General features: G+C 40.1%; 2 protein-coding genes and 1 long non-coding RNA gene across 4 annotated transcripts; 1 reads left to right on the top strand and 2 right to left on the bottom strand.

Annotated features, from left to right (window-relative positions):
• Positions 1-1,312: 1,312 nt before the first annotated feature.
• LOC110972256 (ras-related protein Rab-9A-like) lies at positions 1,313-7,961 on the bottom strand. Its single transcript, XM_022222647.2, has 3 exons — positions 6,908-7,961; positions 4,564-4,598; positions 1,313-3,474 (listed from the first exon to the last, which is right to left on the bottom strand). Exon 3 carries the CDS (start codon positions 3,400-3,402, stop codon positions 2,797-2,799), a length of 606 nt encoding a protein of 201 aa, XP_022078339.1. The 5' UTR covers positions 3,403-3,474; positions 4,564-4,598; positions 6,908-7,961; the 3' UTR covers positions 1,313-2,796.
• A 114-nt stretch (positions 7,962-8,075) lies between these two features.
• Positions 8,076-11,775, bottom strand: LOC110972257 (transcription elongation factor A N-terminal and central domain-containing protein). 2 transcript variants are annotated; one of them, XM_022222648.2, is made up of 2 exons: positions 11,387-11,775; positions 8,076-11,213 (listed from the first exon to the last, which is right to left on the bottom strand). In XM_022222648.2, exons 1-2 carry the CDS (start codon positions 11,394-11,396, stop codon positions 10,246-10,248), a joined length of 978 nt encoding a protein of 325 aa, XP_022078340.2. In that variant the 5' UTR covers positions 11,397-11,775; the 3' UTR covers positions 8,076-10,245. The 2 variants fall into 2 exon arrangements, with proteins under 2 accessions (XP_022078340.2, XP_051798110.1); XM_051942150.1 differs by having other exon boundaries at positions 11,404-11,775.
• An 887-nt stretch (positions 11,776-12,662) lies between these two features.
• On the top strand, positions 12,663-23,407 carry LOC127532199 (uncharacterized). Its single transcript, XR_007939595.1, has 3 exons — positions 12,663-12,892; positions 19,887-19,993; positions 20,370-23,407. It is a non-coding gene; the product is annotated as an uncharacterized LOC127532199 (long non-coding RNA).
• Positions 23,408-23,781: the final 374 nt, after the last annotated feature.

The raw sequence follows: 23,781 nt of genomic DNA, 5'->3' as shown, positions 1-23,781 counted from the left end.
CCTTTCAATTTGTGCTGTCAAAAAAGTGATCAATCTATTTTGTGTTTATCATCGAGGCCATTGTAGATGGTGTTTAACATTGATACTTGGTGCCTATTTCCATACATAAAGGGAGGTAAATATTGTGCAGCAGTTAAATGCTGTGTGAATTGCAATTACAATTGTAACTTTTAACTGAATTGCCTTTTACATTCAGTTTTAAGATACATATTTTAATAGTTGCAAATCCTGCAGTTTCACAACATTTCACAAAGTCCTCCTAAAACCAAATAAATAAATCACTTCCCTGATTTAGATTGTTAGTAAAGAAGAAAAACATCTGAATTTGCATTATTTTGAAAAATTTACCACAACCAACTGCATTTCTGTTTGACCAACGGAAAGCAGATGCACAGATATTAAATTTACTACAAGCCTAAATTAATGCTTCGAAAACAAATGGATTCTCAGACAAGAGACGTCCTCTGAGACACCGTCCTCCACCAAAGTCCATGTCCTGTTCTGAAATTTGAATTAGTCATTTGGATCTGCACCAAAGTGTTATGAAGACTTTAACCTCTCATGCTTCACAAAATCCACTATAGTAGTTTTCATAATGTGACTGAAAACACACCTGTGAGGAAATATTTGCCAATTAATCTCAACCAACTATACTTAACTTATTATATATATATATCTACCAAATGCATATGTCAAACTATTTTACCCACAGAACTCATTCTCCTCATTGTACAATAAGTAGTTCATTTTTCTTTTTAAATTGTAGCTAATAAACTCCTTCATGTCTCTAAGTGCTGGCAGCTGATTCCAGTTGGCTGATTAGGAGGGGATTTTATTACCAAACTTAAGATCTCTTCCAAGAAAAGCTAATGTTGGATTCTCAAAAAGTCACATGACATTAGGAGTTTTTTTCTGGAAATTTGACATTAAAAAAAAAAAAAAAAATCAGCATTTTGTCTACAAAAATAAAAGCAACTGATACTCACAGCGATCAGGTGTTTCCAATCATGATGAGTGCAGCTGATGAGTATCTCACTAGCAAATGTTGCTTCTTTTATGGACTGAAGGCATTAAAGTATTTTTACTGAGAGCTCACTTTAACCTCCAGCGCTACAATAAAACATAAGCATTTGTGCGTTTACAGCCTCAAATCAGTATTTAATGCTGAAATTCAGCAGCATTTCTTCTAAATTGAAGCTGTGAGGCCTCAAACTGGGCGTTAATGTATCCAACCTTTAATACCCGAGCACACCTTGTGGACAAAACAGGTACTGCACCACAGAAGAAGAAAAATCACATACACACAAAAAAGTCACGTTTTTTTCTCTGGTTTCATTGTTGGTTGCCGTTTTATTTCCAGTGTAAAAAAAAAAAAAGGCCTCGGGGAATTAGAATCATGTGAACGTTACCACCACTGATGAATAAATACGCAAATACAGGAAATGAATGACTGCAGCTGTCTGGTTATACAAAAAAAACAACTATGAGTCGCTTCCTTTCTTCCTCAGAGACACTAAACGACTTTTTGGCATCGCTATTATCCCTAATCCTTCAGTTTTTACATCAGAAAGATCTGATTTGGCAATACCATGCAGCCAAAACATGAATTCACATGAAACATAAAGCATTTTTAAATAAATTTCAATTACATTCTATGCTCTATATCAAGAGTTTGAGATACAGATGGAACATTTTTGATTATTTTGTGTTTATCATAAATTACAAAACATCTTTAAATTTGGTTTGTGTTCTTCCATTTTCCTAAGAGGTGAAAATAACTCTGACTCTGGGAGTGTTTTCTGCTTCAGTGTGTTCACTCAGTTTTGGGTTTCCTGCTCTGTTTCAGGACAATCAGTAGCAAATTACAATACTCTTGCTGTAAACATGGTTGCATAGTTTCTCCTGAGTGCTTAGTGTTGCGCATCTGTCTCAAAGGGTAGAAAAATACCCTCCAAACTTCTCTTTTTGTGGCTGAAACTTGTCACCACAGCTCCATCAGTGACGTCAATGCTGGTTTTTGGTCTTTAACATCTCAACTGTGAAAGAAATCTTGTGTTTACAGTAGGGCTGGCCCGAATAGAAATTTCTGGACTCCGAGTACCTGAATCGTTCGTGACGTCCAACAGTGGACGAAGCAGGGGGGGATGGACGGACTGATGGACGGACAGTCGGAGACGAAGACGAAGGAACAGAATGGATCGGTTCGGATCGTAATGTCCAACGAGGGGACAAATGAATTGACGAGTCGAATACCAATCGTCCAAAATCGTCCGACGGGGGCAGGAGTGGGTGCAACACAAATACTCGGATCTCAAAATAAATATTCGGATACCACCGTCACGACCGAATATTCGGGTCTAGCCCTAGTTTACAGACATCAGAGATCACTGAAAACTCTTTAAAGTTGCACTCATATTAACAATAGAGTTTTGTTTTGTTTTTTTATTTCAGGTAGCTAGTAGTAGGAACTCCTCCAATGTTGGGTGAGGTTTGTCGCCGACTACATATAATCTATAAAATCTGCAAAACCATAGCAGAAATAATACTTAATACACTATACCATTCATAAATCAATTTTCTGTGTAAAAGGGAATCCAGTGGAGTTTTCCGTCCCCTGATCACGTCAAAATACATCAGTTTTGGTTTGAAAAATACAAAGATTGGTTTGAAAATGCTGATCCTGAGTGAGCACATCACATGCAGTGCTGTGTAGAAGCTGCAGGATCAACAGCAGTTCCTCAAACTGCCATGCAACTGTTGCAGAGGTGTGTCCTTAACCTCCTGCTGGATCATTGTTTAGCAGCAGTTGTGCTCAGGATGACTCTTCTTCTGTATGTCCACCGTGTTGGTGTGGATCAGGTGATCGTCTCGGTCGTCCGCCGCCAGAATGCGACGCACCGCCTCCTCAAACGCCGACGCCACATTCGTAGCATCCTTGGCGCTGGTCTCAAAGTACGGGTAGCCGCCGTTTTCCCGACACCACTGCCGAGCATCCTCCCCTGACACCTGACGCTCGGGAACATCCAGTTTGTTGCCCAGCACCACAAAGGGGAACTTGTCGGGGTCCTTGACATCGGCATAGTAGGTGAACTCCTTCTTCCAGTTGGCCAGGTTACGGAAGCTCTGTCCGTCGTCTACGCTGAAGGTGAGCAGGCAGCAGTCGGATCCGCGGTAAAACGGCGTGCGGAGGCTTCGGAAACGCTCCTGGCCCGCCGTGTCCCAGATCTGCAGGGTGACCCGCTGCCCGTCCACCTCCAGCTCCTTGTTGAGGAACTCCACGCCGATGGTGTGGAAAAGGTGGGAGTCGAACTTGTTGGTGACGTAGCGGTTCATGAGGGACGACTTGCCGACGCCGCCGTCGCCCAGCAGGATCACCTTCAGGAGGGCTGACTTGGACATCATGGCTGCGGGGAGTGTTACTGAGAGACTGATGAGGAGGTCTGGAGGCACCAACGATAGAGGAACAACTTTAACCTGCAGAGAAAACAGCTTGAAATTAACTTGGACAGCAAAAGAGAAAAAGAGTCAAAGTGTACATTAAGGCCACTAACAACTGTTTAAAAAAGAACATTATAGAACTAAATAGTTTAGGTCAATAGAAATGTCTTCATTTTTGAAAGAAAAGCAGTTTTTTTCAAGGAAGATACCATTAAATAAATCAGAAATACAGTCTAGACATTGTTAATGTGATAAATGACTATTCTAGCTGGAATCAACTGATTTTTAATGGAATATCTCCATAGGGGTACAGAGGAACATTTCCAGCAACCATCACTCCTGTGTTCTAATGCTACATTGTGTTAGCTAATGGTGTTGAAAAGCTAATTGATGATTAGACAACCCTTATGCAATATACATTATATATAGTATATTGCAATGAATAATCAACCTGAAGTATGTCAAAATGTAGAGGACACAAAAAGCACCAAACTAGCCTCAGGTTTAAACAGTGACAACAATAGTCACCAAAAGCAGCATTATTCTATGAAAATAATCTTTTTAAGACACATATTAACTCAGTGTCATCAAGTCAAACCTCAACAGTTTCAATAAAACGTCTAAAAAGAACCAGATTCCATAAACAGCAAGGAGTTCCTAAACATGTCAAGCCGTTGAAGTAAGAAACTGAAAGTTCTAATAGTAAATATAGTTGTATCTTCATTCTTCCACAGTAAACACACACAAGTAATTTGGGAACTGAGCCAAAGCAGAAGTAAGATTTGCTTTGCAGGCAAACTTTGAATCTCATGCCATGTTGTCTGACAAGTTGTTTGCCGTGTTTGTTTTTCACCTTTGGTCTCACAGATAACAAACTCCTCAGCCTACTTCCATTTCACCACAACTGAGCAACTTTTATGATCCATTTCCATGTTTTTCTTACTGGGACTGATTCGAGTCAGTCGACTGGCTAATCCTGTTAACCAGCCACAGCCCACTCATTACACTGGGCCGCTAATAAAGCCCCTACAATATGTGTAATATGTTCTGCAGGACATGATCCGTGCTGTACATCACATGGACTCTGATCACAGGACCAGCGAGTCGACAACAAGCTCTCCTCACCGTCACATCTGCACTCTGCTCATGTCGTCAGCAATCTGGAAGACAGAAAGAGACACAGATCATAAAGTGGCCAAAGAGGTTCACCCGCTGAGGCTCAGCTGCAAGGGAAGAAGAGGATTTAAGTGCAGATTTAATCCTGCCCCACACTGACATACTTTACATATCAGTTCAGGATAACAGCAATCTGCCGCCTACATTCCAGAGCTAATGTCTGATGGAGGTGGACAATCTGACAGCTCGGTTAAACAGGATCACCTCATCCATCACTCTGACGGTATCTCAGTACGACACCAGACATGCTTAAGTTTGCACCAAACTCCATTAACAATAGTGTTTGTGTTGGATCTGCACAGTGGCTGCTGATAAAGGCACAGAAAATCCATCTAAAATCAATCACGCTTCCCCTGCTGGCTGTAACAAGTTTGGAAATGTTGTCACAGCTGCAGTAACACTAGAAGGAGAGCCTCTGCTGGTCATCTTCACTTGCAGCATGTCACACATTGAAGTTTCTTTACAATAAACCGAAAAAACCTGAAACCCGACAGCAGGTTTAAAAGGCATCACGATTATTACCCCATTAATCATCCATCCTTTGGGAAAATTCACCAAATCAATCAATAAACCAAAAATACACCATTGGCGCTAACAAGATTCTGCGAAAAACTCAAAATTCTGCTCTACTCGACACAACCAAGAAGCCACGAGAGACTGAGCTGCAGCCCAAAGTCATGTGACAAAATTCCAGGATTTTTCTGGTGAGCTGCAGGCTGCGTTTACTCGATGGATAGAAGAAGCACGGCCTGGCTGAAAGACAGCAAACAGAGGTCATTCCAGGACATTAAGCATGGTGAAACATCTTTATAGAGTGGATGAATGTGAAAAACGCCTTATTTCAAAGTAGGTACTAAAATATTCATAGAATATAGAGTCGCAATCTTCTGTAGAAGTTTTGGTGACAGCAATTAGCACTTAGAAAAAAAGCTTTTACAGTTCTGTCTCCTTCTAGTCATGGTTGTTTCCATTGAGATGTAGAACGATATTTTGCTTTTAAAAATGAGCTGAAACTTCTTAGGGTTCACAGGGTTAATATTAGTAATGCTGGGGTAATTTATCAACCTTAAAAGTATTTTAGGTCCTTTTCTAAACTTTCTAAAAGGCCCCTAACCGTGAAATTACTTGACCTGCTGAGCCACAGCCTGAACAGTGTAAAAGTCAAAACACGTGCACAGTTTCTTCCGAAGCAAATCAAGAAATTAAGATAATGACCTGCAACCAAATTGAATTTGTGCGTGCAGCAATTTCCGACAGCACTGGCCACATCCACTGGAAAACGTGAGGCTTTTATGGACTTACAGGACTGATCACATGAACTGACAGCAAAAGGGTTCACAGTCGGAGCTTCTGGGAGCTTTAAACACGTTGCGGCTCTGGAGAAACATTAACGTTTTTAAAAGCAGCACAATAAGACTGGAATGAATGAGTGAACACACACATGCAGTCACACTCAGCAGTCATGTGCCTCATTCAGCAGGATACTGTCTGAACAGAAAGCTGCTCTGAGGCACATTTACAATGAAAACACATGCTCCCATTAAATATCTGACTCAGTTTAAACTTGAAAAACAAGACAGCTCTGTTTTAGTTGGTCAAAGCAAGTGTAAATATGAAATAAATTCAATACAAGATGGAAATCAGGGGGTAATATTGCCCATCAGAGCCATGAAACTGAGTCCAATGACTGATTTACTATCAAGATGAACAACAACAGCAGTATGTGGTGATAGTTAAACAGTTTACAGCTGCTATAATAAAGGTTATAGACACAAAAATGCTACGTCTTTAAAAAGTGCTTAACCATAATTACTTCGCTGTTCGCAAATGCAGCATTTTAGCTAGCAAACCTGCTATAGATCCATTGTCGGACATGCAGCCAAACATAACCTTATCTCACGTTTAAACTTCATATAATTTTAGTGTTTGGCACCACTTTTGCAGCAAATGTGTAACTCTAGAGAAGCCACAAAATCACGTCAAATACAACTATCTGTGCGCCTTAACGACTTTAAATGAAAACTATTGACTGTGCATGCAGTCTGGTGGAAACCGGTTTTTGTTGTTAGCATAAATAAGCTCTCCAAATAAGCGTTTATCACAGTTAAACGAGCAGACACGCTATTCAAGGGGTTTTGATTAATCAGTCGTGATTACTTTTAGTGAGTACGGTCCGATAATGGAAGCTCACTAGCCACCGCCACTGTCCGATAATGGAAGCACTACCAGTAGCAGGTTGATAAGAGTTTTTGCAGGGGAAAAACATAAACATTCCGCCTCTCGGTTATTCTACCTGTCGGTGTGTGGGTCACTGCCCGGTTCCAGCGATTAAACTCCTCCTGTTAGTCCCGGCAGAGTGCTGCTGTCAGGCGGTGACATGGCGCTCCGGTGTCCCCGCTGCTCTCCGGCCCCGCAGCCGCTGATGACGCTCATATGACCGGGACCGACCCGCCTCCTCCGGGCAGAGAGGGCAGACTCCTCCTGGAGGTTTATTAGGGAAAACGCGGTTAGTTTAACATCTGGAAATAAAGGCGAGAAAATAATTTACTGTAAAATTCCAGTAATTTTTTTTTTTTACAATTAATTTTTCTCATGGTTTTACAGGTAATTTTTAAAAAATATTTCTGTTTTCAACATTTCTTTACTCACATTTCTGTACAAAAGGTACATTTTTCTATATTTATTATAAATGACAATATATTTACATCATTGTTCTGCAATCTTTTATTCCTTGCTCTTTCATTTAAAGGTGGCTTAATAATTTATTTTAAAAAATGAGTAAGAGAAAAACATCATAAATTCCATAAAAACATTAGAAATGTTAGTGAAGTTACTTTGAAAAATTAAAAGAAAATTAAACAGAAATTAATAGTTAAATTAGGGCAGTTGTTTTTATTCTGCTGCATTTTATTTATTTATTTATTTACAATGAATATTTTTTCTACAGGAAAATTATCTGACATTTAATGAAAAGCTAGTTAGTATGTCAGCGATGACCTAAATGACTGATAAATAAATCAGAAACGAGGATGTGGATGAGTTGGTTAACTATTATATTACATTTACAACTAACACTGCGGCTCATTTTACTCTTGTACTAAGTTCGGTTGATATTTTTCTGTCTTTCCTGCTTTTTACGTTCAGCAGTTTTGCCCTCAACTTGTGACGGAGGATCTCATCTGAACTGATTTGTTTTATTGGGTCACATTAGAGGCCAAAAATATGAGGAACCACAGAGATAAAATAGCAAAAACTTACACCACATTGCAACAACACACTCTACAAGCAAGGTTTATGCTTATCCACAAGCCTATTAAACTCGTGCTTTAATTTCCCACTTTGCCATCTCTGTTTTCTGTACCTATTGTCTGTTTCTTTCTGTGAATGTGACTGAAAGAGTGAAATTCTTCATCCAGCCTAAAAGATAAGGAGCATGTGAAGGGAGACACAACACAGAGAGATACAGCTGACGAAGGTTTAATCTCTGGACATTTACACACAACAGAAAGGTTGTTGGACCAGCAGATTAACCAGAGGAAATGTGAAAGATTTCCGAAAAGGCCTCCCCATGTGATGTGTAACTGAGTCAGTGTGCCACGTCGGCGAAACACCATCGGATACCCACCCCAGGCTGCTCAGAAGGGCAGATTAATGACTCACGTGCTCACTGTTGTCTGAGGTCACATGCCTCGTTCTCCACATTCAGTTGTCCACAAATGAATGGAAGGCCAGAGGCACGTTTTCTTTCCTTTTCGAAGGAATTCACTCAACATTCATACCCAGAATTACTCACAATAAGTATACATTAGTGAGAGCAAAGGTTCAGACTTCAGTGACCAGAAAATGCAACAGAGCGAGGCCAGTAAAAAGCAGTTAATGAGCTTCTGTAAGCAGAAATAAACTACAGGGCTATTAGAGAGCAGAGGCAGGAAATGGTTTGAAGATGACGAGAGCTGCTTCTTGAAAAGTTTCGATCCGTAAATGCAATCAGCAGTGACTCAGCTTTTCAGTCTGAATCGGAAACCTAACCAGGCACAGCTTGGGCGTCTAGCAATGGGTTTGCTGGTGAATGCATTTTCAAAAAGGCAAATTCTGGCATTCCATCATGAAAAAAAATACAATAAGTCTTGTTTAAACCACAACCATCATCCCTTTGACTCTTCCTCTTGTTTCAGAGTTACATTAAAGTCCCTCCAGTTGTTGATCCGACCCCTAAAAACTCATCTCTGTGAATCAAACTTAGATATTTGTTGATGAAAATATTACCCCAGTGCCATAAATGGCTCAGATGTAACTCTACATCGTTTACTCTTGAATATGCAGATGCATGAAGTCCCTGCTTCTTTGTGCATCCATCTCTCTCCACCCATTGCAGCTCAAGCACACCATTTCACCTGTAAAGTTGCTCTGCATGACACAATGGCAGCTTGTAAATGGCTGTGAAACTGCCAGGTGAAGCATGACTCAGGCTGCGAAAAGTGGTGAAACTGTCTGGCGAAGGATCTCAAGACTGCATTCTAAATACCTGATAAGTGGCATCCTAGACTACCACCTTGGTTTAGAGAGACATTCCTGCCCTCAAATGAGTGTCTTAATTTTCCTTTAGATGCAGGTGGACTGAGGAGTCTTGCTCTGAGGAGCTGCACTGGACTGCAGATACAACGTTGTTCAGCTTTTGTTTGGGTGTTTTATCTTTCAGGTAACCTACTTTTGTCTCAGAGCGTTGCTTACATTCTAAACAGAAAAGACAGACTGGACTGGAACATCCAACTGTAAACAGAGGAGATGGTCTACAATATCCAATCAGGTACTTAGAAAGCAGCCTTGAGATCTATCACCAGATAGTTTCAAAGCCATTCAGATGTCGCATCGTGAGATTCTTGGGTTGTTAACAAGCCATTAGTCATGAAATTTAAGGGTAAGAGTCAATCAGAACTGAGGAAGGTTCTTTAATTAGAGGTGAAACGTCTTCAAGAACCAAAAAGTGTTGAATTCATGTTTATAAAGCTGCAGTTTCAAGGTACAAATGGTCAGAAATGGCGTTGACTGATGTTTGTACCAGAAAATGTAGTTGGGGCATGCTACCAAGGTAAAAAAAAAAACGTATTTGGTTTCAGGAAAGTCTCTCGTTCTGTTATTTTCAATGTGGCAGTAAAATAAACATTAAAAACAGGAAGAGCACAACTCTTTCCCAATTGTGGTGAAGAATTCTAACAATTCTCAGTCCACATAACAGCATAATGAAAGGAAAAGGAACTCATATGAGGCTAACGTCACACAATGTTGAACATACACCAGAGCTTAATACATTAGAAAAGTTATTATTAAGGCAAAATGCAAATTAAAAGAATTAACTGTTCCAGATCTTAAATTTTTTTTGGTTTTAGTCTTTTGTGAAGAATTTCTTGGCATTTTGGACAAGAAAAATGAATATGTCAGCTTAGACACAAGGAAATGAGGACTTTATAGACTTAATCGAGAAAACAAGAGAAACTGATCCTTCTTTTGTGATAATTCTAGTGCATGGAAACTGAATTATACATGAATCTGAAAACAAATGCTTTTGTAGGTCTGTTGTTTCCATTCCTGATTAACTGATAGTTCTCTTGGTTCATCACTGCAGTGTCTGGTCTAGAGGCAGGTCCAGCCGCTATGGTACCACTGCTGTCCACATCTGCTGCAGGTCACGAAGGTCATGGCGTCGTCGTCGGGGCCGCTGCTCCTCACCCATGCAGGTAAGAACAGGGCGCCTCTGGACACCTGCGTCACCCTGCAGTCTGATCCGCCACATCTTTTGCAGCGAATCTTCTGCGTCTGCGTCCCTTCTACCCCCTGAGGAAGCTGCCTCTCGCTCACCCCCTTGGATGAATACTCCTCCCTCAGCTGCCGGAGCTCCTCGCCGGCCATCTCCTGCGCAGACATCTGGGCGAAGTCCTCCGGACGCAGGGAGCCGCTGATGAGGCTCTGACGAAGGTGTCTGCTTTTTGGGTTCCTCAGGTTGGCCACCTTGCTCCTCACACAGGCTTTGTATTTGACCTGGTTGGGTTTGTGGAGCTTGTGGATGTGCTGCTCGATGTGTCCGGCTAACTCTGCAGCTTTGTCTCCATCGGGAGGTTCGGGTTGGAGGGCAGCGAGGAGGAGCTCAACACATTTGCTTCGAACGGAATCAGAAGATGCAGAAGTCTGAAGGCCCGGTTTAGCCTGTAGAGATGTTGCTTCCTGTTCTGCAGCCTCCTTACTGTCACACCTTTGTCCTAAATCTGAATGGAAATTGTCGGAAAGTTTACCATCTCTCGCCTCTTCTGCTGAAGAAGTTATCTCAGGATCCTCCGTGCCTTTCCCTCCTTTCACATCTTTGCTGTACTGTCTCTTCCACTTGGACAACAAGCTCTTGAGTGTCTTCTTCACACTTTCGTCCGAGCAGGTTTTCAGGAGCCTGTACAGCACTTTGACGATATCTGTTGTTTCCAGCTGCTCGGCTGTGATGTGAGACTGCTCAAGGTCTCCAAGGAGAGACTTGATGTCCCCATAGCTTCCCTCTGAATTCGATTTCTCTAACTGAAGAGCATAATGGACTATTTCCTTTGCATCCATTGTAGCTGCAAACAGAACAAGAACAAGAATCTGAAAGATAAACACAACTGGTCTTTAAAAATCACAAAATAAGACAGAAACCCTAACATATAGGCCTTTGGAACTGCCTGCAAACAGAACTGCTGTTTTCCTGATGTGTTACCGAGCAGCATACACCATTCAACATGTTAAAACGTACCTATGCACATGGTTTACCTGCTGTCATTCATGGTTTGCAGCTTCTTCCTGCTAACAACAATCCAACAAACGTCTGCATGGGAGCAGCCATGTTGGATGTGTCCAGAGCAGAACATTTTGCAGTTTTCACCCCTAGATGGAGCCACAGCTTCACAGAATCACATCCTGAACAAGACCATAGAGGTTTTAGGGTTAGTTTGCCATCGTCATTCTTACAATGGTAAGAATGGTTTGTTTTGAGGTAATTCTTCTGAGAAATTAAGTTTATGCCAAATTTTAAAATGAGGTTCTGAGTGATGAGACTCTCTAACATCCTGCAATCGTCCTTGAAATGTTTTGCAGTGTGTTCAATCTGTGAAAGTATCGCCATAGAGCCGTGCAGCTGTCAGCCAGTGATTTGTCTAAAATGTATTGTGGGATTACTGCTTTACGTAAGGATTTAGGTGAGTGCCTTTGGCTTTCAGGCTATTCCCACAGCAGGTATTCAAAAGCCAGGCTAGATTTCTGTTTATTTACAGGCCTCTTTCCTGTTATTTCACAACAACAACAAAGCTGGATTAACCCAGTCAAAGCACAGTAAGAGTTGTGGGTGTGACCTACAAGTCAGCATTCATTGAAAACAAAACTTGAAGTACACTTATGCATTAAACTGTATGATCATGACCATACGTTTACTTATTTCTGACAGGCTGTAACACTGATGGAGGATTTGCAGGACTTGCGGGAACATGCAGTCGTCACATACAGCCTCCAGACAAGAATTCAAAAGTAGAAGTTATCTGGAAGCAAGACGAGGCAAGTCTGTCAGCTGTGGTGAAGTGCATGTTATGAGAGAAGAAGATGAATGGCTGTTTAAGATAATTCATGGTTATGGAGCTCAGACAAGAAGTGCTTCCGTGCGTCAGAACCACAACAGTGGACAGACTAGTTTGTAGGTTGCTGTTATTATGCCCTCGGAGCCAGTGAGGTTTCACTTAAGAGTGACGTGAGTTAAGTATAAAATAGAAGCTTTGTGTGGCTCGAGGGGAACATATGTGTAATTGTTTAAATGAGAATGTAACTTTATATTGCAGCCAAAACATGGTGTAATTATTTACTGTATGAAAATTATTGTGTTGGGAAGATTGACCCTTATGTTTCACTTTGTAAACACGCAAGACTGTCTATTTGAGGTATTTAAAACCGAAACACTTGACTAGTAAACACCCTAAATAATATAGAACTATTAGTACGTATTTAGGCACTAATAAGTGACAGAAGCGAAGCATAAAGACTTCTAGATAATGCATCTCAAATTGATATAAAAACACTGCAGTTGCCGTACTAAATTTACATTACTGATACTCCAATTTCCGACGCTCCTGAACGCAACTTTGTTGTCCGACTGCACCTGAATGCACCAATGACGTTAGTTTGATCTTTTGATTGTATTTCGTTTGGATTTGAAGAAGCTTTGAAGACATTTCCTGATGCCGGAGGAGAAGACGAGCAGCTTCGTACCTTTGCGGTAAAAAGACTGTGGCCGTTTCTCAGTACATAACTGTCCGTAGTTTGCGTTCTCACGTACTCGTGAAACGTCATCATGGAGACTGCATCGGACCAGACAAGTGTGCATAGATATGAATCAGTAGATGGATATATATCTGTGCCTCCAGTTCTCAATAAACAGGAGGATTTTAGAAGAGGAAGTCAGACACAGTCACACAGAGAATCATTAGAGCTCACACTGAAACGGAGCTACAGCTCTGTGTCTTGTAGAAGATTTACTTTCAAAGCTACATGTGTGATGGTAATAATTCCTGCCAGAGCAGACCTCATTAGCACTTCTGCTAGGTTGGCTAATTTCTGGTCACTCCATGGATGCTGTTGTCGATAATGTAGCCAGAATATGGATTAATTTTTCGTTTGGGCTTGACAAAGACGAGAACAAAAATATTCAGAGCAAGTGGAGTAGCTAGCTAACGCTTATTACAGTTTGTTTACATTTTCAAAGTCTCATTTTTGAAATCATGTAATTTTCCTGTGAAACAAATCACGGCTTTTAGTTTGTCAGAGAAACTTGGAAACCTTGTTTATCAGTAATTCTGATAACTTCAGATGGACTTCATATATTTCATTATGCAGACATTTTTATTGATGTCCAGTATATTTTATAGACATAAACATATTTGATGTCATAATATGCAAATTAGATGAGTGAATTTACTCCCATCACAAACTTTGAGTCATACAGATGATTCTTCTCATTTACAGTTTGTCTTTATCTCTAACCATTTTCAAGTTATAACCTTTTGAAGAAATATCAAAACTGAATATTTCATTGAAAAAACTCTGGCGCCTGAAGGGTTAACATCTGTAAACAAAACAAAAACGTATCAACCAAGTTTTCTGTTAGAGTTTGTGTTCTTTTAAGTTTGACTCCAAGATTTTAAATACTTTCATTTACTGCAAATGAATATCTCCTCCAAATGTCTCACTAATAATTATTATCAGCCTTAAAAACCCACAAAACGCCCCTCTATACTCGACCACACTTAGTACAGTCCGGTTCCCCCTTCTATAAATCTGCTTGGAACCTTCCACTTCCTGTTTGTCAGAACAGCCTTCTACCTGGACAGGTTTTGTTGGAGTTCATGCAACAGACATTTTGGATGGATGACACTGAATTAGAGTCTGTTTTAATGAGACTGAGTTCAGATGTGTAGCTCTGTCATTAAATAGAAAAATTATTTCTCAGAATTCACAGAGAAAAGTCTGAAATGTTTGCTAGGTTAGCATCCCACATGTTCTTTGGCTCAGCTGAAGCTAACTCTCTCCAACTTCTGGATCTCTTGAGTAGCTTGTTGTTCAAATATCTTGCTAGAAGTGCAGAAGCTCAGAAAGTCTAAGATGTTCGTTCAAAATTAGCTCATTCTCAAGTCTCATCTGAACTGTCCTCTTTAATTTGAACTTTCCCTAAACTTAGGAGTTAATGACAGAGCAGCATATCCAGATTCAGTCTCATTTATGTAGAGACTGAACTTCAGTGTCATCCATTGATGTTAAAGTGCATTTTTTCAAATTTGCTCATGCTCCCGACCAAACCAGTCCAGGTGGAAGACGATGTGAAGAGAAGCTCCAGAGGATGAATATCACACATTTATGTTGGAAATAAATGTCCTTTAATTAAACATTGTCATGCAAAAGTTGAATTTCCCTTTAATGATGTTCAAATCTTTGTTGAGTGTTTTATTGATGTTGGTTTCTAAATGTTTTTTGACACTCGGCCCCAAAGATTAAAACATTTTACGTCTCACAAGCTGCAACAATTCACACATTGTCAACTATCTTTGTGACTAAACGAAGATAAAAAGTGAAAAACTACCTGATTCCTGCATCATGAATGTAAATATTTTTGTTTTTTATGACAGTAAACTGAATACATTTGGGTTTCACATTTAATAAACCAAAACAAGAAATGAATTACTGGAGAAAACAATCAACAGATTAATGGACAAAGAAAATGTTTTTTTCCAACATATATGGCTGAATTACTCCAACATTACAAGATACATACAATTTAAATTCAATTTTATTTATATAATGCCAATTACAGGTCAAATTGTCTCAGGACACTTTATTTTTATATTTTTTTTGTCATATTTAAAACATGACAAAGTAAGAAATTTAAACCTCTTGACTAATCCAATTTATTATTTGGTTTATTAGAGACTAATCGACAATTAATATAACTTTCTCCACTAAAATTAACACAACGACAAGAATAAAATTTCTCAACAAAAACGAAATCTGCTGGTGGATTCCATTCAAGTCCTAATAAATTATAATAAAGTGTGATACTAAAGGTTTGTAGTGCTAAAAATCTCAAAGTAAAGATATCCAGTTGAACATCTGGATGGAGGTTGATAAAAGTTGACCTACCTTCATTTCTCTGGAGCCGATTTCAGGGATGGTGATTAAAGAACTGCTCTTCTAGTTGTCTTCTTTCAAGTCACTGTTAAAAGTCACTCCATCCTCACCGACTTCAACACCTCTTCATGACAAGTTCTTCTGCCTCTGACCTGGTGGAAACTCAAGAAACTCAGGAAACCTGTCGAGACTCGGATTTTCGAAAAACTCGTCGGGCGGGGAAAGGTGTGGTGGGTGGTGGGGGAGTAGAGGGGGGCAGTGGGGGGAGGTGGGTGGGGTAGAGGGGAGGCCACCACCCATCTCCCCTCCGACTCTCTACCCTGACTCCACCCTGACTCTGCCGTGGCTCCACCCATGTGGTCACTTGGAAACTACGATGTCAAAGGGACAACGAAATTATGTGTTTTTATCTGGTCTGTAGTGCAGTGAGTTAAGAATATGCCTATGGAGCTGCTGGTTCAAGACCAGACCCTTCTTAAATTTTTTGAAAATCTGGACGAAGACAAACAAAGAAAAAGGCCAGTGGTAGGTCTTGAACCTACTACCTTCTACTTTGTAGTCTCTCTTCTTACCCCCAAGCTACTCACTCAGATACCAAGTCTTCTTATTTTTGCGGATTTATCATCATTTTTTTGCTGTTTTCGGGTTGTTGTTTTTTTAACTCGAGTCTCGACTCGACCGCTTTTCTCAGGAGGTTGGACTTCAGTCTTTGTGCTGGAGGGTTGAACCCTCAGTTCCAAGGCTTTCCAAAGCCTTGAGACCTCCCGAGTCCTCAGGACCTGAGCTTTGACACAGTCTGAGGTCTGAAAATTTCTAAGTCCCACAGTAGTTCTCTGTTAATTTGAACTTTAAGACAGTCCAAGGACTGAAATTTACTAAGTCCCACAGTAGATCTTTGCTAATTTGAACCTTTAGACAGTCTGAGGACTGAAATTCAAGAAGTTCCTGAGTAGATGTGTGTTATTTTGAACTTTGAGACAGTCTGAGGACTGAAATTTAAGAAGTTCCTGAGTAGATCTCTGTTAGTTTGAACCTTTAGACAATCTGAGGGCTGAAGTTTTAAAAGTTTAACAGTACTTTTCTGTTAGTTTGAACTGTCTGGTTAACAGAAGCATTAAAAGTTGTGACCCTGAGTCTTGATTTAACAATTTGACCATCGATCTGAGTTCTTCTCAGACCTTCACCTTTGGGTTCTTTAGAAATCCTTAACAAACTTTCTCTTCACTGAACAGTAAAGTTTGTGGAGATCAGAAGGTAACATTAGTTGGATCGATGCGTTCAACTACTAGTAGATTTTATCTGGAAAGCATTTTCTGAAATGAGCTTAGATTAGTAAATCTGTCCACAATCAAACCAAGAACATAAAAAGAGGAAATGTTTGAAAAAACAACCTGATGTTTTCACTTCAAGGTAGAAAACACTTTTAGACCTTTATCTGTTTTTGCTCTTTTTGATCGTTTTATTGTCTCTTCTGTTTTAATTTGATCTTCTAAAGTTTAACTGGTGTCTTTTCAAATGTTTTGTTTTTAGTTTGATTCTTCTTAAATGTTTAGTTTTGCTATTTTCTCACCTTTTATTCTGTTCTAATGTCTGATTTGATTTCAAAATGTTTCGTCTTTTTAATGTTTAATTGTTTTTTCAAATGTTTTATCGGCCTGTTTGAAAAATGTCCTTTTCTTTCCCAGTGTTTAATTTTTCGATTAAATCTTTAAGGTTTTTTTTTCAATGCTTTATCACCTTTTAATGTTTAATTTTCTTTTTAAATGCTTTACTGTATTTTCTGTTTAATTCCTATTTAAAGTTTTATTGTCTTTTTAAAGGTTTAATTATCTAATTAAACATTTAAGTTTTTTAATTAAATGTTTTGTCTTTTTAAAGGTTTAATCTAATTAAATGTTTTGTATTTTTTAAATGTTTAATATTCTTCTTGTTTAATTGTATTTTTAAATGTTTAATTATCTAAAATATTTAATTTTAATGTTTAATATTTGTCTGAAAAAATGTGTTTAATTTCATAATTACGTTTTGTCTCGTCTGTTTAATTATCTAATTAAATATTTTGTCTGTTTAAGATAATTTAACTATTTAATGTTTATTTTTCTTTTTAAAAGTTTTATTGTTTTAAATGTTTTTTCCCTTTGATTTAATTGCTTTTTTAATGTTGTTTATTTCTTTAATTTTTTTCTGTCAAGATTTTAACCCCAACGTTAAAAATGAAACAAACCCTTAAATCACAATGAAAATACTTCTGTTGTCACAATCATGAGTTAGTCAATTATTCAGTTTATCAATTCAACTTTATTTGTTCAGCACCTTTCACACAGATGACAAAACTAAACAAGCAAAGAAAAAACTATGCTAAAACTGATTAAAACTCAAAAACATTTAAAAAAATATTTAACATGGTAATAAAATCTGTTGTGTCCAGGGGATGGAGGGAGTTTATTGAAGTGTTCTTGGGCTCACACAGTAAATCATTTAAAATAGAAACTTGATATTCAGTCTAAGGAAACTGGAAACTGCATAGCAACAGAAGAACCAACAATATCTCCTGTTTTCTCCTTTAATCAGAATCAGAATCAGAATCAGAATTACTTTATTCATCCCCGAAGGGAAATTCAGTTGTCAGGGTTCTTATGTTTAATTTTGAACTGAATAGCCTGATTGCTGATGGCAAGAAAGATTTCCTAAATCTTTCGGTCTTGCAGCGTAGGGATAGGAGCCGTCCACTGATGTTTCGTTGTTCATTGAGGCAGATGTGAAGTGGATGATCCATGTTGGTCAGAATGGCCTCCATCTTGCTCAGTGTCCGTCTCTCCACCTCATCCTCCAATGTGTTCAATCCGATTCCAACCACAGAGCCAGCTTTTTTAATCAGTTTGTTCAGACGCCTTGCATCCTTCTGTTTTATGCTGCCTCCCCAGCAGACTGCAGCATAAAACACATAAGACACTTGCAACCACAGACTGATAAAACATCTGCAGCATCTTACTGCAGATGTCTAGTGATCGAAGTCTTCTGAGGCAATAAAGTCGGCTCTGGCCCTTTTTGTAGATGAAGTCTACAAAAGGTAGACCAGTCCAACTTATTATCAAGGTGGACACCTAAATATTTATATGATGTCACCATCTCGATGTCCACGCCACAAGTGTTCACTGGCTGAAGAGGGGGTTTGAATCTGCGGAAATCTATGATCATTTCCTTTGTCTTTGAGGCGTTGAGTAGCAGGCAGTTTTTGTGACTCCAGTCATTGAAGGCACTTATCAGATCTCTGTATTCAGCTTCATGTCCATTTCTGATACACGACACGATAGCAGTGTCATCAGAGTATTTCTGAATGTGGCAGGACTCAGTGCTGTATTTAAAGTCAGATTTATACAGAGTGAACAGGAATGGAGCCAGGACTGTTCCTTGTGGAGCCCCAGTACTTCTCATTAATGTCCCAGAAACACAGTTCCCCAGCCTGACAAACTGCGGCCTTCCTGTCAGGTAATCTGTGATCCATGAAACACAGGAAGGATCCACTCCCATCTCTGTGAGCTTGTCTTTGAGGATGGTGGGTTGGATGGAGTTGAATGCATTTGAAAAATCAAAGAACATGATTCTCACATAAACTCCAGGTTCCTCCAGATGAGACAGGGCACAGTGAAGCATGAAGAGGATGGCATCATCCACTCCAATGTGTTCTTTGTTTGCAAACTGCAAGGAATCGAGTTTGCCTTTGACCTCAAGCCTCAGGAGACATAAAACCAGCCGCTCCAGAGTTCATGATGTGTGAGGTCAGAGCAATAGGTCTGTAGTCATTTAGTTCAGCCGGACATTTGATTTTTGGTACCGGTACGATACAGGATGTTTTCCATAGAGCAGGCACCCGCCCCAGCTGTAGACTCAGGTTGAAGATCCTGTGGAGAGGTTGACACAGTTGTGCAGGAGTCTTTAAGCAGTCTTGGACATACACCATCTGGGCCAGCTGCCTTCCCAGAGCAAAGTCTCTGAAGCTCCAACATCACCCCTGTCTCTGTGACAGAGACGGATACAGGTGCTGGAACGGAAGTGGCTGCAGCTGTGGAGACGTGTAGGAGAAGGAGGAGAAGAAGGAGGAGCTATAGTGGGGATTTCCATATGTTGAGGAGAAGAAGGAGGAGTAGCAGTGGAAGTAGGTGTGTCCACAGTGTCAAATCTGTTGAAGAACAAGTTGAGTTCGTCAGCTCTTTCTACATCACCCACTATTGGCACCCTCCTCTTTTTATTGTTGTGTCCAGAGATGGTATTGATTCCTCTCCACACATCACGGATGTTACTGTGTTGAAAATTCCTCTCTCTCTTCTTTTTGTATTCCATCTTTGCCACTTTCAGTCTCCTCTTCACCTCATGTTGCACTTCTTTGAGCCGTTCTTTGTCACCATCTCTAAAAGCTTGTTTTTTCTGGTTGAGGATTGCCTTTATGTCGCTTGTGATCCATGGTTTGTTATTGGGGAAACAGTGAACAGTCTTTGCAGGTATGACTGTGTCTCTACAGAAGTTGATGTACTGTATTCAGTAAAACAATCAACCTGTCTGTCAATGTTCATACTGTCCTCTTCTGTTTCCAGGAGCACATTCCAGTCTGTTGATTCAAAGCAGTCCCTTAGAGCTTCACTAGCATGAGGAGTCCATTTTCTCATTTGGACTTCAGTTGCAGGCTGTCTCAGCACACAAGGTTTGTAACAGGTCTGCAGATAAACCAGATTATGATCTGACTTGCCCAGTGGTGGTAAGGCAGTAGCTCTGTAAGCTTCTTTGACATTGGCATACAGCAGGTCTAGGGTTTTATTCTCTCTGGTAGGGCAGTTAACAAACTGTGTAAATCCAGTCAGGTGACAGGAGAGGCTGACATGATTGAAATCTCCTGATATTATTACAAGTGCCTCAGGATGTTGAGTCTGTATCCTAGCAACAGTATCATGCAACACATCACATGGAACCAAGTCAGTTGCTTTGGGTGGAATGTATACAAGTATTGTTATGATGTGACTGAACTCCCTTGGGACATCATTTACACACATTTAATGTGTCGACTCTTCTTGTGCTTTCAGACCAAAGAACTACAGACTCTTCACAACCTGCTCAAACTCTTGGTACAGGACCTCACCACACAGGTCAAGAAGGTTTCCTTCTCATTTCTACTCTGAAGCTCACCTTCTCCTGCTCAAACTGCTGACAAATGTTTCTGCTGTTCTAAAGTCTGGTCTCCGAAACTTCCTACAAACTCTCAAAGTCTCTTCTGCTGTAGGTTGCTTTGTAGAACTGTTACAGAAAACTTCACTAAACCACATGGAGGGACCTCGAGATAGTCGTCCAAATGAAACCGTACAAAAACCAAATTAGCACAAACCAAACGCTAAAGTCTCCTCCGGCCTACCAGAGAACCTCTTTAAACAGAGAATCAGGACAGGAACTCTTACCTTCTGGACAACCAATGTTGGTTCACAAACAAGAATACAGAATGTGTCTGACCAAAAACCTCTAAAGACTCACTGCAGTCAAGATAAAGACACAACTCAGCTGCACCAAATCCACTAATCACTGCACACATTAGCACCATGTGCTAACTGTGGCTAAAAAAAACACATTTACCAAGACAACTATCCAATACAAAGCCCTAAAACACACCAAGAAACACATTAAAGACGATTTTACTGCTGGAAACCGCAAGCCAACACCTAAAGAACAAACTAAAGCAACGGAACCAAACCCAGTTTAGTGAAGAGAAACAGAGGAAATGTTTGACTGCAGCCAAATAAGGCAGGAAGACACTGAGTTGCTCAGGTGTTCCTGATTACACCAAGCAGCCACCTGAACAGCCAATAGGAACACAGCTTACTGGAAGTCCAGAGGGCCAGCTTAGGGGCCGTTTACATGAGGACGCTTGCAGGTAAAAACGGCAAAATATTTCAACAAAACACCGTACCGTTTATACGAGGACGGCGTTTTGGGGGCTTGAAAACGCAAAAATTCGAAACCGGCCTCCAGAGCGGAAAAGTAGAAAACGCTCCGCCATTACGTTTCCATCTAAACAGCAAAACGCAAAACTTTGCCGAGATCTGACCACGTCGCGCACGCGATTACATCACATACATGCGCCGGTGTTTTGGTTTGCCGGCCGGTACAAGGACGTAAACAAAGATGTGTGATTATTTCCATCCTTCGTACCTTCAAGCAACTCTGGTAGCTCTATGTACACTACAGGAGTCGTACCAACAAACGTACAGAATCTGTACAGATTCCATTCATGAACATTTACCGCAGCGGAGATCCGAAAAGGGAGACAGTATGCATGCGCGTAGACATGGCGGAGTTTTATCACAGCGCCACCCAGCTGCCTGGCATGCATATCCAATCGAATTCCACACACTATAGAGTCACCGTATATACGCAGATTTCCTTCAAAACCGCTCGTCTAAACGTGAAATGACAAGACGCCACTGTTAAGATGGTCCTCGTGTAAACGGCCCCTTAGTGAAGTAAATTTAGTTTAAAGTTGAAGCAGAAAGTTAACAGAGAAAGTTGAAAACCACCTTCTGATACCTGAAATCTCTGAGTTTTTACACAAAGAACACCTGAACATGTCAAACTGTTTTCATAGTAGAACCTTCACTGTAAAAACGTCATAGTATGATTACAACCCGGCTGTGTAGGGTCGCCGAGGAGCAACACAGAAACAGGACAAACGCTGGTTTCCAGGGGGTTGAAAGAGTAAGTTTACAACAACACAACATGTGAGCGGAAAAATCACAAAGTCTGTCTTTAGTTCAGCTGAAAATACTAGTTTTTGTCTTTTTTATTGACCAAACATTTCAGGAAGTAGATGAAGAATAATTAAAGCTCTCATGTAGAAGTCCAACTTCTTTTGGATCCTTGTGGAGAGTTTAATCTTAGAGTTTGTAAAGCTGTTGAGTTTTTAGAGTCACATGGATTGTTTTGACATTTTAGTGTCATATTGTAATTCTGTTCAGTGAATGGATAATTTATGTTCTGAAGATATGTTCTGTTTTTGCTTCAGCACTTTTTATTGTTTAGTTTGCTGATGTGGTCAACTTGAAGCTGTTGAGTGTGTACAATAAAATCCTCCAAGACAAATGTTACAAAGTGGTTGCTGGAGTTACTTCTATTACGTAGATATTTATGGAAAATACTGAAATGCGTTGTGCAAATCCAGCCACAGAACTTTCATCCATATTTTACATGAAGAATCATATTCAATACTGCCTGCCCTTGCTGGGGGTTTTTTCAGATTTTTTTGTAGCTCAATGTTTTGTTATTATCCCTGAATGTTATCTCTATAATAAGATTTTAACAGGCAAAATGCTCTTAAATTATACCAGAATGCAGGAAATAACTAATTTTCAAATTTTTCAAAAACCCATTCTATTGGTTGAAAAGCCGTAAAATTTTATTCATACATATATGGCTGAAGTTTGGTCTAAATCTAAATTTACAGTCAAAGCAAGATATCAGTATCATCCTCCAGCCCTAATCCTTTCTGTATGGTTCTATTGGTGATATTTCACTGTAAAACACACTTTCTTCAATGACTCTGCCCTTTGAGATGTTTCCCTTCTCTCTCATGCTGCATTCAATAATTTTGCCAACGGTTGTAGTAGCAGAGTTGGAGGCCTGTTTGTGATCTCCACAAACATCCCGAGGCTGCTTTCACTGGCCGTGTCAATAATATAACTGGACCAGAAAGTGGGTTTTAAATCAAAATGACTCTTTTAATTCAGTGAATCGCATTAAGCAGCAGCACTGTATTTCAAAGCACATTCCTCTCTAATTATATATGTTATTATTCACGCACAAATACCCCCATGACACATAAATAGATGAGCAGGGGGCCATTACGTAACTGCCGGTATGACATCACCCACATTAATGTTATATTAAAAATTTGCTTTTAAGATTCATGCAGCTGAGGCCAATGTGCTGGAGGCCCTGAGGGAAAATTGATTTGGTGTCTCTTCACATAATAGCTTCTGGCTCTCAGGTCCTCAAACAGCAGCTTTAAAAACCCCAAATGGACGTTAAAGCTTCCAGGAGGCTTTTAGCAGCGTTAATGTTTAACGTTCCTTTTCTGCACACCAGCGTTCTGGCTTGAGGAATTTTTTTGCCGGTGAGCCAAGAAACGTGCGATATCCAAGTTTTTGCAGACACGTGTTGTTTGTGAGTGGACTGCGTGGAGTGGAAGAAAGCAGGAGGGTCCCAAACTGAGCGTGGATTGAGATGGGTGGGGTCCAGCTGAGCCCTCAGAGAACTCAAAAAGAAAACCTCCATTTCAGCTGTTATGAACACACCAGGCCTTCTCCATTTTGCTCCTCCAGCCACACATGACTGGAATTCTCAAAAACACTCACAAGGCTCCTCGGATCTTATCAAGTAATTTTACTGCGGCCTGCTTGCACTTGTACACTCCTTATCTGTGGGAATGGAATTTTACCAGCACGTCGCCGC

Source organism: Acanthochromis polyacanthus, chromosome 22 (assembly GCF_021347895.1).
Source record: "Acanthochromis polyacanthus isolate Apoly-LR-REF ecotype Palm Island chromosome 22, KAUST_Apoly_ChrSc, whole genome shotgun sequence".
Lineage (NCBI taxonomy): Eukaryota > Metazoa > Chordata > Actinopteri > Pomacentridae > Acanthochromis > Acanthochromis polyacanthus.
The sequence above is the reverse complement of the archived record's forward strand: the minus strand, read 5'-3'. Positions and strand labels throughout refer to the sequence as shown.